Raw genomic sequence first — 17,681 nt, forward strand, 5'->3', positions numbered from 1 at the left:
AAGAAGGGCTCCGACCTGAAACGTCACCTATTCTTTTTCTCCAGAAATGCTGGCTAACCCGCTGAGTTACTCCAGCACTTTGTGTCTATCCTCATTATAAACCAGCATCTGCAGTTCCTTCCTACACATTTTGTCCACCGAGACATGTTTAGTTCATACCTTGAGAAAGTTTCCGAATGTAGCCTTCGTTATTTATGATGTAGTCGATGCCCTTTGAAGAGTTCATCACAGCCCGCACACATTTCACACAGGTGAGCTGCAGGAGTGCATCGGTGATCTTTGCCACCCCTCTCCCGGACAATCTGTCCAGGGCCTCCAGTAGTAAATCAAGCCCACCAAGTTCCAGGAACTGGACCATCCAGTCATTGCTGCTATTTTCTAGTCGCTTCTTCAGGCCTGAGTAGTTCACAACAGTCGGGATCTGCAGCCAGCGTATACAGAGTTCGGGCTCAGCATTTTCCAAGTTGGCCTCAGTATTGTCTGTGTCTGGGCTAGTGACCTTCTCTTTCACAAGGGCCCATTTCTTCGATTTGTTCTCCTGCTTTGCAGCCATGATACGTATTCTTGGTTTGCCTGCGGAATAGAATGTGAAGAGCTTGTTAGAAAATGTCTTGGATTTTGAAAGTTAATCAAATATATGTCTCTGCTTGCAACAGCACTGGTATGACTGCACCTGAGTGCAGGTCTGCACCAGCAGCAGAAGAATATTCCAGCTGTTGGTTTTCATTTTTAAAATGACCCAATTTCGTTATGCTGTGACATGCAATTTTTATACAAAAACAACATACAAAACCCTAATACAGCACAGGTAAGCAATTTATCCCAATAATCCTCTTCATTGAGTGATATGTGATCTAATCCTACATATCTGTTCTTCTCCCACAAAGTTGTTCAGTAACAGATTCGAAACAATTCTGGAAGAGAATTCCAAACCTCCATCGCTTTTTTCACACAGCAGTGTTTCCTAATTTTTCTCCAGAAAAACCTAATTCCCATATTTGGTCTGATGACATCTAATTTTAGAGTCATAGTCATGCAGCCTCAGCAGTCTCTTAGCTTACCATGTCTGTGCTGACTGTTAATCATTTCCTATAGATCTATACAAGTCTTGACCCGAAACTTCACCAATTCCTTCTCTCTATTCCAGCATTTTGTGTCTACCCACATAAATGTTATATTGTTCTATCACAATTAGTTTGTCTTGTCAACCTGGCTCTCTTGCAGAATATGGCCAGAGCTCGCCCAAAATCAGATTCAAACATCTTCCAGTTAATTTTGACAGCGGAATCTTCGCGGTGATAATACTCTGCATAAAAATGGAAAAGGAAAATGGGAAACGAGATAAATGTTTTCTTTGTTGATTCAGACTAATCCCACACAGAGAGAATGAAACTGTTGAACTGGGTAGCACAGTGGTGCACCTGGTAGAACTGCTGCCTTGCAGTGTGAGAGACTTGGAATCAATTCTCTCCTCGGGTGCTGTCTACATGTAGTTTGCATGTCTCCCTATGACCACACTGGTGTCCTTCATGTGTCCCTGTTCCTCCCACATCCCAGTATCATGCAGCTTCGTAGGCTAATTGGCCACTGTAAATTGCCTCTAGCGTGCAGGTGAGTAATAGGGCAAATTGATGAAAAACCAGGGATAATTGAAAACAATGGGATTAATGTAGCATTAGTGTAAATGGTGCCCGATGGTCGGCATGGAGTTGGTGGGTCCAAGGGGTCATTACTATGTTACCTTGATTAATCTGCTACTGTTTGTTGACCTCTGGTAAATAAAGTCCAAAGTCTGCAGCTTACTGAAATGAAAATGGACACAAAATGCTGGAGTAACTCAGCAGGACAGGCAGCATCTCTGAAGGACATGGATATGTCACGTTTGGGTCGACAACCCTCTTCAGACAACTGAAGTGAAGGAAAGTCAACCTCTGTAACACAGTAGTTTATGGTTCGATGTTGAATGTGCTGCTGTTGTTACTTTGGTTAATTTCCAGTAATGAACAACGGTCTGTACCAACCTCTGCTCACAAGTGCTTTGAATATGTTGCAATGACTCAGGAACATTTTGAATGAATCTGCAGTGAACTTTAGAATTTTCGTCATTAAGTTTTGTTTAATTTTCCCTCATTAGGAAGGATGGGTGAAGGTTCGGGTCAGGATCCTTCTCCAGAAGTCTAAAGAAGGCTCCCGACCCAAAATGTCACTCATCCTATTTCTCCAGAGATGCTACCTGACCCGTTGAGTTACTCCAGCACTTTGTGTCTATTATTTGATAATAACCCAATTGAACTGTAAATCAGCTTTTCTAATTGAGGAAATGGTCATGTCAGTGAGTCAGGAGGTTGGTGCATCCTAATTTAATTTTCCAGCTTCCTGCTCTTCAGACTTGGAATAAGTTGCTGACAGCTGCTTGACAAGTTTAAATGGATATCAAGCCACCAGACTGAGATCTGATTTATATTTTTCATTCCTGCACAAGTGAGAGTGTCTCTGTCAAAGCCAGATTTCACTATTTCTTCGTCAACCAAGATATTTCATAAATTCATGGCTCTGCAGAAGAGTTGGGTGAAGGAGCTCATTTCAGAGATTGGATGTTAAATTCGGCATGTCCTTGCTCCCATTTGGTTGTTAAAGGGAGTACAGGGCAGAAATACAGCATTGGAAAATGCTGGCAATTCTCCTGAGCATACAGGAACCTCGTGGGAGTAATAGATTGTGAAATTTAATCCAGTATTAAGTTTACTCCATGATGAAGCGCAAAATCAAATTTTAAAAAGCAAAATATTTATGACATGACATAATTCTAACAGTCACTTCCAACAGTGACCACGGACCAAGGCAATATTAGTTTAAATCATTAACAAAGTATTGTATGTTTGAGACATTCCCTTATTAACTGTTAATACATTATATTAGTACTCACATTTTTAAATAGCCTCCTTTGTTTAGAATGAGTCTAGATGTGGAGAAGGAATGGTGCAGAGGGTTGGGTGGAGCAAGGTGCTGCCTGGATTAGGGGTATTTAGCTACAAAGAGAGGTTGGACAGACTTGGATTGTTTTCTCTCGAGTGCCAGAGGTTGAGGGGAGAACTGATAGAAGTATATAAAATTATGAGGCATAGATAGGGTAGACAGCCAGAACCTTTTTCTCAGAGTGGAAATACTAGTAGGCATAGCTTTAAGGCGAGAGGGTCAAAGTTCAAAAGGGAATGTGCGGGGAAAGTTTTTACCAATAAGGTGGTGAGTGCCTGGAACATATTGCCAGAGGCGGAGGTGGAGGCCGGTAAGATAGTGGCATTTAAGAGGCTTTTATTATAGATGTATGGATATATAAGGAATGGAGGGATATGGGTCATGTGCAGGCAGATCAGTTTAGCTAGGCATCGTGTTTGGCTCAAACATTGTGGGAATATAGGCCTGTTCTGAGGTACATTGTTCTGTTTTATATTCCATGAAGTCAGCATGAGTGAACTTTAAATACTTGGGTTATTGTGAACAGTTTCTGCATTATACTGTATGTAATTAATACCTAACGGGCTTATGAAATGCAGTCACTTACATTAAATGTGAAGAAGCTAAGACTTGACAAACAGAAATGTGTGTGACAACATAAAAATATCAGTTATATTTATGAAGTCTTTTTCAAGTCAAGATCCTTGGGCGTTTCTTTACTGTCCCGGGAAATTAGCTGCCTTTACGTTTTCAAATCAATCATTTTTTTCTCTCACGCCCAAAAATTGGAAGTTCACACTCCTGACCTTCTCCGAACTCACAAATTTGGGCTGCTCCCCAAGGAACCCTGCTTGTCACCCTTGACTAACTAACTGTCTCCTTCCCATTGGTTGATTGTCTATTTGTTAACAATACCTTGTTTTTCTCTGCAAAGACACTGTTTGCTTTGTCAATCATTTCCATTATTTTATGTCCCTTTCACTCGTGGTCAGGAAGTGATCAATGCTCAAATGCAAATCCTAGCTGGATTCTTTGGCTTTATGCACCTAATGCAAAGTTATGCATGCAGGCCAAGTGTCAGGATGGGCGTCAAGCAGGGATGTCTATTGTCACCATTCCTGTTCCTCCTGGCAATTGATTGGATCATGATGGAAACAACTGAAGGGAAAATAAATGGAATTCAGTGGACAATGTGGGAGCAGCTCGATGATCTTGACTTTGCAGATGACATAGGTCTCCTTTCACACACACAGATACAAATGCAGGAGAAGACGAACAGACTCTCAAAAGCTGCAACAAAACCTGGTCTTACACCCAATACTGCAAAGACACAGGTGATGAGGATCCACTCCAAAACCAGCAACCCTATCCTTATGCACAGCACTGCTCTAGAGGAGGTAGAAACATTCATCAGCATTTATGCTAGAATATTTATTTCTAAATAACTAAAGCCATTTAGAACAGAGATGAGGAAACTTTTTCTCACAGAGAGTGGTGAGTCTGTGGAATTCTCTGCCTCAGAGGGCGATGGAGGCAGGTTCTCTGGATGCTTTCAAGAGAGCTAGATAGGGCTCTTAAAAATAGCGGAGTCAGGGGATATGGGGAGAAGCCAGGAACGGGGTACCGATTGGGGATGATCAGCCATGATCACATTGAATGGCGATGTTGGCTCAAAGTGCCGAATGGCCTACTCCTGCACCTATTGTCTATTGCCTATTGTCTATTCACATGGTGACCGGTAAATTCCACCACGGTAAATTTACCGTGGTGGAATTTACCGTGGTGGAATTTAGCTAGAACCATTCACATACCTAGGCAGTGTTGTGGACATCACCGGAGGGACAGAGGCAGACATAAAAAGTAAAACCAATAAGGCTAGGGTGGTGTTTAACATGCTCAGGAAGATCTGGAGCTCAAAACACATCTCAACACCAAAATATGCATCTTTAACTCAAATATGAAACAGGTGATGCTGTATGGATCAGAGACATGGAAACAACAAAACACACTACAAACAGGCTGCAAACATTCACTAACACCTGCCTTAGGAGAATACTTAACATCTGGTGGAGAGACAAAGTAAGCAATGTGGACCTGTGGAAAAGAACAAGCCAGGACCCCATTGACCTACAAATTCGAAGGAGAAAATGGAGTTGGATTGGACACACCCTCAGGAAACCTGCCTCAAACATCACTCGGCAAGCCCTGAAATGGAACCCCCAAGGAAAAAGGAAAAGTGGTCGCCCCAGGACCAGCTGGAGAAGAGGTGTCCAGACAAAAATGTCTGAGAGTGGGCTCAACTGGGGAGATCTCGAAAGAACTGCCAACAACCGAGTCAAATTTGTCAATGGCCCCTGCTCCCTAGAGGAGTAAAGGGCTTAAGAAGAACAAGAAGAAGATTCCAGCAAGCATCAAGTTCCAAATATGCATGGATTAACAACCTATCAATCAATATTACCAAAGATAGACACAAAGTGCTGGAGTAACTTGGCAGGACAGGCAGCATCTCTGGAGAATAAAGGGTCCCGAATCGAAACGTCACCCATCTGTTCTCTCCAGAGATGCTGCCTGATACGCCAAGATACTCCAGCACTTTGTGTCTATGATATAAACCAGCATCCGCAATTCTCTCCTAGATATTTTTAATGAATTTTCATTTTATTTCTCATATTTAGTTTAGTTTAGTTCATTGTCACGTGTGCCGAGGTACAGTGAAAACTATTGTTGCGTGCTATCCAGTCAGCAAATATACTATATATGATTATGATTAAGCTGTCAACAGTGTACAGATACAGGATAAAGGGAATAACGTATAGTGCAAGTCCAGGAAAGTCCGATTAAAGACTTGGATGAAGCTGTTCTCAAACCATGCTGTGATGCATCCCGATAGAATGTTTTCTACAGCGCATCAGTTGGTGAGAGTTGTTGCGGACATGCCGAACTTCTTAAGCCATCTAAGGAAGTAGAGGTGTTGGTGTGCTTAGAGAAACAATGGATATAGCGTTTGTTGGGGGAAAGGGAACTGAGGTAACTTGTCACCCGTGATCCTACGTGGAGCCTTCCCCTACTTTGAGCTCTTATGTCTTTGAATGTGTTCGTGGGTCTGTTAATGGGCAGGGATGAGAACTAGTGACATTAGGATTGGACATGAGAGTAAATAACTTATATACAAATACAATTGTGTGCAAGGTATGTTGAAATAAAGTTATCCTGAGGGATTTGATCTTGCTTTTTATCCAAAGTAGCAAAGATGAACAATTGAATAAAAAACAAATGTTTCTTACAGATTCCTCTGGTTTGTTATTTGTTACCAGGATGTTGGCATAGGTATATAGTAGAGGTCTAAAATCATTGGTGTTGCTTGCTAACCTGATGGTAGCACTGAGCAGATGTAGAAAGGCCTAGAACCACTCCCACCTTTTACTTGTCGGTGAAGCAGGACATGTGTCAGCAAATAATAATGTTATCTGTGTTAGTATAATATTGTCAATGTTATCTTCTTTATATAACAGCAGAAACAATTAACAAACCATTCTCCTCCCATTCCAACTGATTAATATTTTATTTGAGCTATAGAAAGAAGAAATTGGGTCTTTCTTCATTAACTTTCCAAGTTAATTATACAATATGTACATGCGTAATTTGCTTTGTGGTGATCAACAATAACTGGTATCAGCAATATAATTTGCCCCAGAAGTGCTGGAGTAAATCAGTGGGTCAGGCAGTATTTTCAGCGAACATGAGTTACTTCTCTGAGTGTCTTTTATAATATAACTAATCAAACTTTTTTTCTACTCAATGAAGAATCACTTATCAGCTGACATGTGTGCACATAAGTGTACAAAATCATGAGAGGAATAGATCGGGTAAATGCGCAGTCTTTTGCCCAGAGTAGGGGAATCAAAATCCAGAGAACATAGGTTTAAGGTGAGGAGAGAAAGATTTAGTAGGAACCTGAGGGGTAAATGTTTTACACAAAGGGTGGTGGATGTCTGGAACAAGTTGCCGAGGAGGTAGTTAAGGCAGGTACTATCGCAACATTTAAGAAACGTTTAGACAGGTACATGGAAAAGGCTGGTCTAGAGGGATATAGGCCAAACGCAGGCAGATGGGACTGGTGTAGATGTGGCATGTTGGTCGGTGTGGGCAAGTTGGTTTGAAGGGCCTGTTTCCACACTGTATGACTCTGTCTAGTCACAGAATGTGCACACATCAAATGCTGGCAGCCTTCAACTGATACTACAGCTGTTTTTATGTCGTCCTTTCTCTTTCCCTGCCTAGTGCCAGGCAGTATAATATCAGTACAAAGGACCTTTGGTTTGGACTGGGATGTGCAGAAAAATCTTCACACTGCATTATGAATCTTCAGAGTTTTTTATCTCAAAAGTTGATGATATTCAGGAATGCGACCAAACATTTATTTAGCTCGAAAAAGCGAGAGATTGTGGATCACTCAGAAATGTGGAAATCAGAGATCAACGTTCAATGCAGTGCAAGGTTATACACTACAATCAGGACAAGAGATGGAAACTAAACAGAGGGGAGATTAAAAGCTGGATCAAGGAGAGGTTGTCATATGGAGAGGGAAGATTGGAGGCTGGGATCAGGGCACTGAGGGTGGGGTATGGAGCGAGTGTGTGAAGCAGGCAAACTATCCCCAGCTGGTAAGGAGAATGGCCATTGGTCTGTGGTTCAGTGGGATAGCACAGTGGCACAGAGGTAGAGTTGCGGCCTTACAACGCAGAGACTCGGGTTCGAACCTGACTGCGGGTGCTATCTGTACGGAGTTTGTACATTCTTCCTGTGACTGTGTGGGTTTTCCTTGTTTTCTCCCACATTCCAAATATATGCAGGTTTGTAGGTTAATTAGATTCTGCAAATTGCCCCTAGTATGTGGGATTGTATTAATATATGGCTGATTGTTGTTTGGCGCGGACTCGGTAGATCGAAGGGCCAGTCAGTATTTCTGCGCTATATCTCTAAACTAAACTAAATCCTCTTCAACCAGGTTTAAATCTACTTTGTGGATTCTCAGACTCTGAGGATATTCGTGGCTGAGACTAAGAGATGATTGGTCTCCATGTGTATCTGAGGAAATGGATTAGAATCTTATTGAATGATGGAGCAGACTTCAGAGAGCTGCATGGATTATTCCTGCTTGCTATTCCTCATATTCTTGTACTTTTTTTCCTTGAGATTATCATTCTTTCTGTGAGACTGGCACCTTACAATATAATTTAAATAACTAACCTACCTAGTGTATTGGTGAGCTACTGAAAATCCCACCGCCATTAGAACTTGAAGTGGGAGTGCTGGTGGGGCAATGAGGTTCAATACTTTTTAATATCCCAACCACCCAACCCAAAACTACTGATTTGAGATAAAACTCACCTCAATTAGTCAATTTAGCAAGGGATAGATCTGCCGCGTAGAGTAGCAAAGTTATTGTTTGTGTTATCAAACAATTTTTGATGTTATGTCATGTAACCAATCTAAAAATGTGGGTCAAAAAGGTTTTAAAGATGTGTCTCAAAGGAAGAGAGAGATACAATGAGGCAGCAAACTTTAGGAAGTTGCCAGGGAGAGAGATGGAGTCGATGGCTAGGATGTGAATATTGGATATCTGTCAAGTTGTCCAACTAGTTCAGGATGATGAAGGGGTTGAGAGAAATGGTAATGATGTAGAGTTGGTTAATGGTGGTAATGTCGTCACTTAGGAAGAGCATGAGAATAAGAAATAAGTTGGGAGTCGATGCAAGGATAAAGTACTGATGGTGTCCAGAAGCATTTATCCTTCCACTATTACCTTCGTAAAACCACCTTCGTAAAACAACCTTCCACCATCACCCTCTGCTTCCTTCCATGAAGCCAATTCTTTACCCAGCCGGTTAGCTGTCCTTGGATCCCATGTGATCTAACCCACCTGCAGAACCTTATCAAAGACCTTGTTTGTCCATATAGACAATGTCTATGGCTTCTGGGAGGAGGTGGACTCAGAAGATTATAATATTGAGAAGAACAGAGATGCATGGAGGGTGATACATGCAAGTATTCAGAAAACAGTCACATTCACTATGAGAGTTATAAGAGCATGATATAGTGATCAGGTGGTCAGAAAAAGCAGGATGATTTATTTGGAGGGCTAGGATTGAAGGAGAACAGGAGGGCAAGAATTCGAGGGAAAGCCAGGTGATTTGTGGCAGAGGTTGAAATCACTGAGGGTCAAAAATTGCAGAGATTGGGAGAACAAAGCAAGGGAGATACCTTGGTGAGAAATTCGAGAGGTAGAAGATTTTAAAGATCATCAAGCAGCATCCGTTTACTAGAATTAACCATGCCTCAACCATTCAATCATGTGACTGGCCAAAGACCAATCTGTATCAAAAATATATTGATCAATTCAACGTGATTAAATTCTTAATATTGTTATGTTTGTTCAAAACCATGAAATAAACACACATTTCATTAAATTAATGCTCTACATATTTGTTTTGAATTGACGGAGGAAATACAGCATTAACCAAGCATACTTCATCATCATCACACTTCACTCAGTGCACTGAATCCTCATGACTGGAAAGTTTAACTTACTCTAAACTATACCTTATTGTTGAATACTAATGCAGTATGAAAGATCTTACCCAGGAGTTGCACATGCAGAATAGCTGTTGCCTTCTCTTCAAATATCCCCGGCTTTTACAATGAATCCCCTTGATTTACACCAAACTTTTAAAGGTATCCTGCTCACCAGTGCCTCTAAAGTGAAATTCTTCACGAAGATAATGTGTACTAGCTGCACAGGCATCTGTACTGAGCCACTGTGACTAACGCACCGAAAACCCTTGCACTGTGCCTCTGCAAGCAGATTTCAGAGATTGAATTGCTAATCACAGCACAGTGGCTGCCAACATCAATGACTAATTCCTTTCTGCTGTTTCAGCCAAAAACCCACAAGTGATTATATTATACATCAGACTGATGTTCTTTTCAAAAGCTGGTTGAATGGTATACACAGTGGGTCACATGAAAATAATAAAATAACACAAAACGTGGAAACCATTTTGTAGTGAATTTACAATTGCCTTGGACAATGTAAGGACAAACTTTTCAAGTTTGTCACAGGTGCTAACTTTTTATTTTATTAATCCTAAGCATTTTGCTTAAAAAGTTCAGACAAAGTGAATCAGGTACTTCAACTGATGTAGACGCAAAATGCTGGAGTAACTCAGGGTTAGGCAGCATCTCTGGAGAGAAGGAATGGGTGATGTTTCCGGTCGAGACCCTTCTTCAGACCTTCGATTTAAACCAGCATCTGCAGTTCTTTCCTACACACTTCAACTGATGTGACAGATCATGATAGAACTTGTAATCATATGAAATACAAGTCGACATCTTATTTCGGTGCAAACTTAGTTTTTACATTATGTGGTAACTTATTTAAGGAATTAATCTTCGTGTGTGTGTGTGTGTCTCTACATGATACGTGTAATATGTGTCACTGTATCTGAATTTTTGGAAAATTTCTTTATTCAGACACTTATGCTTGAAGCTGGTTAGTCAAAAAATCAAAATAGGATCCAATTCAAATCACAAGAAAGGCAGGCCTATCTTGTAGGAGCAGAAAACCATTAGAAGCATTGCAGTACAGAAAAGCTTTCATTCGTAATGGGGTCAATGGGACAAACAACATTAATCCATAGAGTCAACATCACATGATTTTGCTACCTGACCCGCTGAGCACTTTGTGTCTTTATCACTACCGGTAGAAACATAGAAAATAGGTGCAGGAGGAGGCCATTCGGCCCTTCGAGCCAGCACCGCCATTCATTGTGATCATGGCTAATCGTCCCCAATCAATAACCCGTGCCTGCCTTCTCCCCAGATCCCTTGATTCCACTAGCCCCTAGAGTTCTATCTAACTCTCTCTTAAATCCATCCAGTGATTTGGCCTCCACTGCCCACTGTGGCAGGGAATTCCACAAATTCACAACTCTCTGGATGAAAAAGTTTTTTCTCACCTCAGTCTTAAATGGCCTCCCCTTTATTCTAATACTGTGGCCCCTGGTTCTGGACTCGCCCAACATTGGGATCATTTTTCCTGCATCTAGCTTGTCCAGTCCTTTTATAATTTTATGTTTCTATAAGATATCCCCTCATCCTTCTAAACTCCAGCCTAGTCTTTTCAATCTTTCCTCACATGACAGTCCCGCCATCCCAGGGATCAATCTCGAGGACCTACGCTGCATTGCCTCAATCACAAGGATGTCCTTTCTCAAATTAGGAGACCAAAACTGTACACAATACTCCAGATGTGGTCTCACCAGAGCCCTATACAACTGCAGAACCTCTTTACTCCTTATAGTGTATGTAATTAACATATTTGATGTCTTGCACAATGGGACACATGCACAGGAGAGATTCAAGGTGGCATCCTGAAATAAAGAAGCTTGTTAGTTTTACTCCCGTGTCTGAGTGTTCTTTAAAGTCAGTTCCAAGCACCAAATACACAACACTCCTATACTAAAATCCTCTTGTTATGAAGGCCAACATTCCATTAGCTTTCTTCACTGCCTGCTGTACCTCACGCCAACTTTCAGTGACTGGTGTACAAGGACACCCAGGTCTCACTGCACCTCCCCCTTACCTAACCTAACCCCATTGGATAATAATCTGTCCCCTGTAAATTGGACAATTCAGGCATGCAGTTTGCCAAATGTTAATGATCAACTCTAAGCCCAGGCAACTCTCTTTTAATGGAATGTATTTTCCTCATTCACTTATTAGTGCTGTTTGGGTGTTGTTGCCCTGGAGGGTTGGAAAGAGGTGTTTTTAGAACCTTAAATTGAAATGCTAAAGCTTGTTTTGTTATCAGCACATTAGTGAGAGTGCAAAATGGTTCTTTTGCTCCAGTTATAGCAGGGTCTGTACTCATAGGAAGGGCAGAATGAGAATCGGCACCAGAGCTGTCTCTTAGTCATCAAGTCATAGAGTCATAGAGCACAGAAACTGGCCCTTTGGCCCATCTTGCCCACATGTGTAAGGAGTTATGGGGAGAAGGCAGGAGAATGGGGTTAGGTGGGAGGGATAGATCAGCCATGGTTGAATGGTGGAGTAGACTTGATGGGCCAAATGGCCTATTTCTGTTCCTATCACATGGCCTTATGTCCAACATGCCCTATCTACACCAGCCCGCGTGGGCCAATATTCCTATAAACCTTAAGGTAGAAACAAAAAACTACAGATGCTGGTTTATAGCAAAGATAGACACAAAGTGCTGGAGTAACTCAGTCAGGCAGCATCTGTGGAGAAATCTTTTAGGTTGGGTCCCATCTTCAGGCCTGTTCCTCCTCTCTGAAGAAGGGTCCCGAGCCGAAACGTCACCCATCATTTTCTCCAGAGATGCTGCCTTACCTGCTGAAGTACTCCAGCACTTTGTGTATATCTCTCTAAACCTTGACTGCACTAACCATGAGCAGAAATACTATCAAGGATGAGGACCACTCCAGGGCATTTAACAAGGGTTTCAATGTCTATGCTCCTAATGAAGACATGTGTTTGGACATGTACTGAAGTACAGTGAAAAACCTTTGTTTGCATGCTATCCAGTCAAAGAAAGAACTATACATTATTACAATCAAGCCATCCACAGTGTACAGATAAAGTTAAAGGGTACAACCTTTGGTGCAAAATAAAGTCTGATTTTACTTCGGAGTCACGTGAGTGACTACGTGAAGAAGCCCGCCAGGACGCATGCATATCAATTGCGCTACACGCATTGCAACTCGTCATTGTCGGGAGGAAGGACGTTCCTCCCAAATGGCAGGATTTTTGAACCTGCAACAGTAGGTAAGGGAACGTCATTTTCTTTACTTACCTTTTTTCTACAGGAAGGCTGTTGAAAGCTGGCGGGGGAGGAGTCTGCAAGCAGCAGGCAGCCAGCAACGGCCGGTGGCACGACAGTCTCCCTTAGCGGGAGTTCGTGCGACTTTAGCTCCGGTGAGAAAACACCGACAAGGAAATACTCCGGAGCCGTCAGTCCGACAAACTCGGACAAGGACCTAACATGGGTCCGTGGGGCTGCGGAAATCACAGCGGGAGGCAGGACGTTCCTCCCGAACGGCAGGTTGACAACCAGCAACAACAGGTAAGAGAAATTTTCCTTGCCTTTTTTCTTGATTGCAGAAAGGCTGCCGAGCTGCCGCTGAACAGCAGCAGGCAGCCAGCAACGGACGTCGGCACCACTATCTCCCATAACGGGAGCGAGTGCCAAACTTCACCCCAAACAGGTGGAAGAAATCGGAACCAACAACCCACAAAGACAGTGGGTTGTATTTGTGTTCTGTCCCCTTTTTAAAATTAGGGGACAAAAGGAGAAAAGCACCGGCAGCAGCAACCAAAGGCAAGGAATAGCTGTGCCCGACTTTCTCTCCCGACTCGCTCCCGCACCGGGTCGGGCGAGGGAGCAAAATGTTTCCCCGCGCTGGGTCTGTACAGGAGGGGAAGCTGGACAAAGGAGTGTCCACAAGTGCTGCTAGTGAAGCTGGCTGGGGAAGACAGCGGAGTCGCAGGCAGCCGGCAGCAGCTGAAGGCACGTTTATCTCCCGTAATAGGAAGAGCAGTGCCGACTTTTGGTCCCGCGCCGGCCAGAACACCACGGCCGGGCGGGAGACCATTCAAATGGGGCCGTTGACTTTTGACCAGTCAATAACGGCAGCAGACGGGATGGAACGACGCTCACCCGTAGCAATGATTTTAACTTGGACCTGCAGGTATGAGCTGCGGTCTTTTTTGTATTTCCATGCTGATTGCAGGTGCAGAAACAACGGGCTGCGACAAAGCTGGTGGGCTAGATGGAATCAGCTGTGCCAGATGTCCTCCACACCGGCCATATCCACTCCACGGAAGGACAGTGAGGACAAAGCTGGAGAAGGAGGACCGCGGAGCAGCGGGCAGCCAGCAGCAGCCAGCGGCACTTGGATCACCCGTAGTGGGATCAGCTGTGCCCGATGTCGCCTCCGCACTGGCCAGATCCACGCGGCCGGGCGGAAAGGCTAGACACAAAACAAACAAAGTCGTGGACTCAGAGGAGTCCGACTTTGAATAACCGCCGGCGGCCAGCGCCCGAGAGCGCTGGAGCGGGAAGAAGCGGTGTATGGAACTTTGCTCCAACGTGACAGACTCCGGGAGATGGAGTCGGGTCACTGTGGGCCCTATGATAAACCCACAGCAGTACCTTTTTCAGGGCTGCACAGTGCTTCTACATCATCAGAGGGGAGCACTGCGGGTCAGTTCTGGGCTGACCTGGAAGAGGGGTCCGCAGAAGAAAAGACAAGTGTGCAGGTGGTGCAGGAACAAGAGAACCTACTGGAACCCAGCACCCCCATGCACCCACCAGCAGAACTGGTGAAAGCTCGAAGGACCGGTACCCACAAACATGAGTCTTTTAGGCCATGGCCCAGGCCGGCCTTCTTGGAAGATGCAGGACCTCCAACGCCAACCAAACCAAAAATCCAGACCCCAGCGCTACAACAACAGCGAAGAACCTACAAAAAGTAAACCTGCCACTGGTAACTATAGAGGTAGGTGGGTCTGGTTCCCTACAATATACAGTGGGCACGGAGATTGGGTGGAGATTACACTCTTTTCTGAATGCATGAAGCATGATTAAGCAGTATCCAGGGATATACAACAGAGTTTATACACAAGTACAGCTCTCCAGTTCAACATATACTGAACCGAATGTTCGTGCTTTCTGATAAAGGGAAATCAAAAGCGCAAGCTGAACTGAAGCGGCTTCACATAAAAGGTGTAATTGAGAAAACTCAACACGAACCATTAGAATTCGTGTCCAATATATTTATCAAAACAAACAAGATGATGGTCATCGCATCATCATAGATCTGACAAAATAGATACCTTTGTTACTGCTTAACAATTAATTCCCTAAGGTTACTTCAAGGGCCAGCATCGATTTAAAAGATGCTTACCATTCAGTGCCTATACGAGGTGACCACAGATGTTACTCAAAATTTAACTGGATGGGACAAATCTGACAGTATAAAGTACTGCCAAATGGGTTATCATCAGCCCAAGCTGTTCACAAAAATTTTTTGAAACCAGCCCAAGCGTTTCTACGGAAACGTATACACATGGTCATGGCATATTTAGATGACATACTCATTATGGGCAAAACTTTGGAATTGGCCAAACAAACTGTAACAGCCACACAAAAGTTATTTGGAAAACTGGGATTCATTTTTCATCCAGTTAAATCTAAACTAACGTCTTCCACTACTATGGACTACCTGGGGTTTCACCATTGACTCAGTTCACATGTCGGTGACTCTGCCTAAGGGAAAGGCTAGAGATTTAATAGAGGCTTGCAATATCCTCACTGACATCAGCAAACCATCCATCAGATTGGTAGCTAAAGTAATTGGCATAATGATGGCTGCCTTTCCAGCCACACAATTTGGAAGCACTCTAAACTATGCAGGTCACTTTGACAGATCTGTGAAACTACCAATCAAGCTAAAATGGAACTAAAATGGTGGATAGACAACATCTGGCCTTGTTCCTATCCAAGCATTGTCAGTAACCTTTCCATGGTACTACAAACTGATGCCAGTGCACTTGGGTGCGGAGCCACCAATACCATACCACCGTGGTAGCATACATTAACCACAGGGTGGAAACAAATCGACATCATGTGACAATCTGGCTATACAAATCGGCAACGGTGTATCCAGAGAGATATTTGGATATCAGCCACTTACCTACCAGGAAGACTAAATTCAGTGGCAAACACCAGGTCACGCAAATTTAATGAAAAACACCAAATGGATGTTGAATAAAATAGTATTTGCTGATATCACAGCAAAACATGGAACATCCAGACTTAACCACCAGTTATCAAGTTATTTTACGCATTCCCGCCTTTTCCTGCCTCATCAGTCGGGCATTAAGGAAATACAGCAAGACTCTGCATCTGGTATTGATAGTACCCGATTGGCCTACACAACCATGGTTCCCAGTGGTATCAAACATGGAATCAGAGACATGAACATCCAATCTGTTCTGCAATATCTGGCAGGCCTCCACTATGATCAGGGGCTCAGTTACAGTGCCATCAACTGCGCCAGAAGTGCCCTATCGACTTACCTATGGCAGGGGACAGACCATTACACTTTTGGGACTCACCCACTGGTACAAAACCTATGAGGGGAACCAGATACTCCCTAATATGGGATGTGAGAATAATCCTGAAGATGCTCAGGAATTGGTCTCCAGCAACAGTTCTGTCCCTACACAGACTGACATTAAACAGTCATGCTAATGGTATTGGTCAGGGCACAGAGGATACAGTCACTGCAAAAACTAGACTGGACAACATGACTTCCTCAACAGAAAATATTAAGTTTCATATTTATGAGATAGTAAGCAGAACAGAAAAGGCCTCAATATACAATTAGGTCATACCCAACAGATGACCGTCTGTGTATAACAAGACATCTGTCGTTATACATGAAGAAAACAAATATCCTAAGAGGCAATGAAAAGGCACTTTTGGTCAGCCACTAGCAACCACACCAAGAGTGACGGTCCAGACCATCTCAAGATGGCTGAAACAGTTGCTAACACAGGCTGGGGTGGATACTAAATTTTAAAAATATCTTTCCACCAGGGCTGCAGCTACATCGGCAGCATACAGTTGGATGTACCAATGGACCAAATCCTCAAGGCAGCAGGATGGTCTGGAGGGGAAACATTCCAATTATTTTGTAATAAACCAGTAATGAAACCTGGAACGTTTGCAGAAACAATTTAAGTTCTGTAAATTAATTTAAACCCATATAAAGTGGTTATAAACTTGTGTTAAACATTTTTATGATTTCAATGTCGAATTCATGTCCAAATTATGTTAACACAATTCCTCCCACAGTCAAGGCAGACGTGATGCATGGACTCGTTCCACGGCATGAAATCACAGAGCTTTAAAATCTTCACGTAGTCACTCACGTGACTCCGAAGTAAAATAGTAAGATTAAACGAGAACTTACCAGTTTGAAGTTTGATCTGTATTTTATGAGGAGTTACGATGAGGGATTACGTGCCCTCCGCTCCCACCCTGATCATATACTTAATTGGTATCTCTTCTCTAATCTTACTATGTTTAGTCATTACAGTTATCTGTGATTTCACACCGCTGCTTTGAAGAATGGCACGCATGCGTCCTGGCGGGCTTCTTCACGTAATCCCTCATCGTAACTCCTCATAAAATACAGATCAAACTTCAAACTGGTAAGTTCTCGTTTAATCTTACTATTAAAGTGATTAAAGATAGTACAAAGGTCTCCAGGACCCGCTGAGTTACTCCAGTGTTTTGTGCATGCTGCCTGACCCTTTGAGTTATTCCAGTACTTTGTGCCTCTATTTGGAAAACCAGCATCTGCAGTTCCTTGTTATGTTATAATGTTAGTTTGTTGTTCTTCTGTCCTACAGTGGTGTTTTTTCTCAGTTTAAAAAGAGGACAAAATCTGAGGGAATTGATTAAAGGCAGGGAAATTACTGGAAAAGAAGGGAGAAAGTTCATGTCAGATTCGTTTAAAAAAAATATATATATATTTTTACAGCCAAAATATATTCAATGGTATTTTTGGAGCGGAATTTGCAGGGAGCTATGTCTGGATTTTGGAGCACACTGACTGAGTTAGTTGAAGGCGGAG

General features: G+C 42.9%; 1 protein-coding gene across 3 annotated transcripts in view; it reads right to left on the minus strand.

The window, feature by feature from the left end:
- Positions 1–17,681, minus strand: part of inf2 (inverted formin 2) — a 94,740-nt gene that overhangs the window by 55,862 nt on the left and 21,197 nt on the right. For 2 of the 3 annotated variants that reach the window (XM_033027038.1, XM_033027040.1), the window contains exon 2: positions 160–573. In XM_033027038.1, the coding sequence (XP_032882929.1) occupies positions 160–553 (394 nt within the window). In that variant the 5' untranslated portion in view covers positions 554–573. Of the gene's footprint in view, positions 1–159; positions 574–9,596; positions 9,712–17,681 lie in introns of all 3 variants that reach the window. The other variant, XM_033027039.1, reaches the window with a different exon arrangement.

Source organism: Amblyraja radiata, chromosome 9 (assembly GCF_010909765.2).
Source record: "Amblyraja radiata isolate CabotCenter1 chromosome 9, sAmbRad1.1.pri, whole genome shotgun sequence".
Taxonomy (NCBI): Eukaryota; Metazoa; Chordata; class Chondrichthyes; order Rajiformes; family Rajidae; genus Amblyraja; species Amblyraja radiata.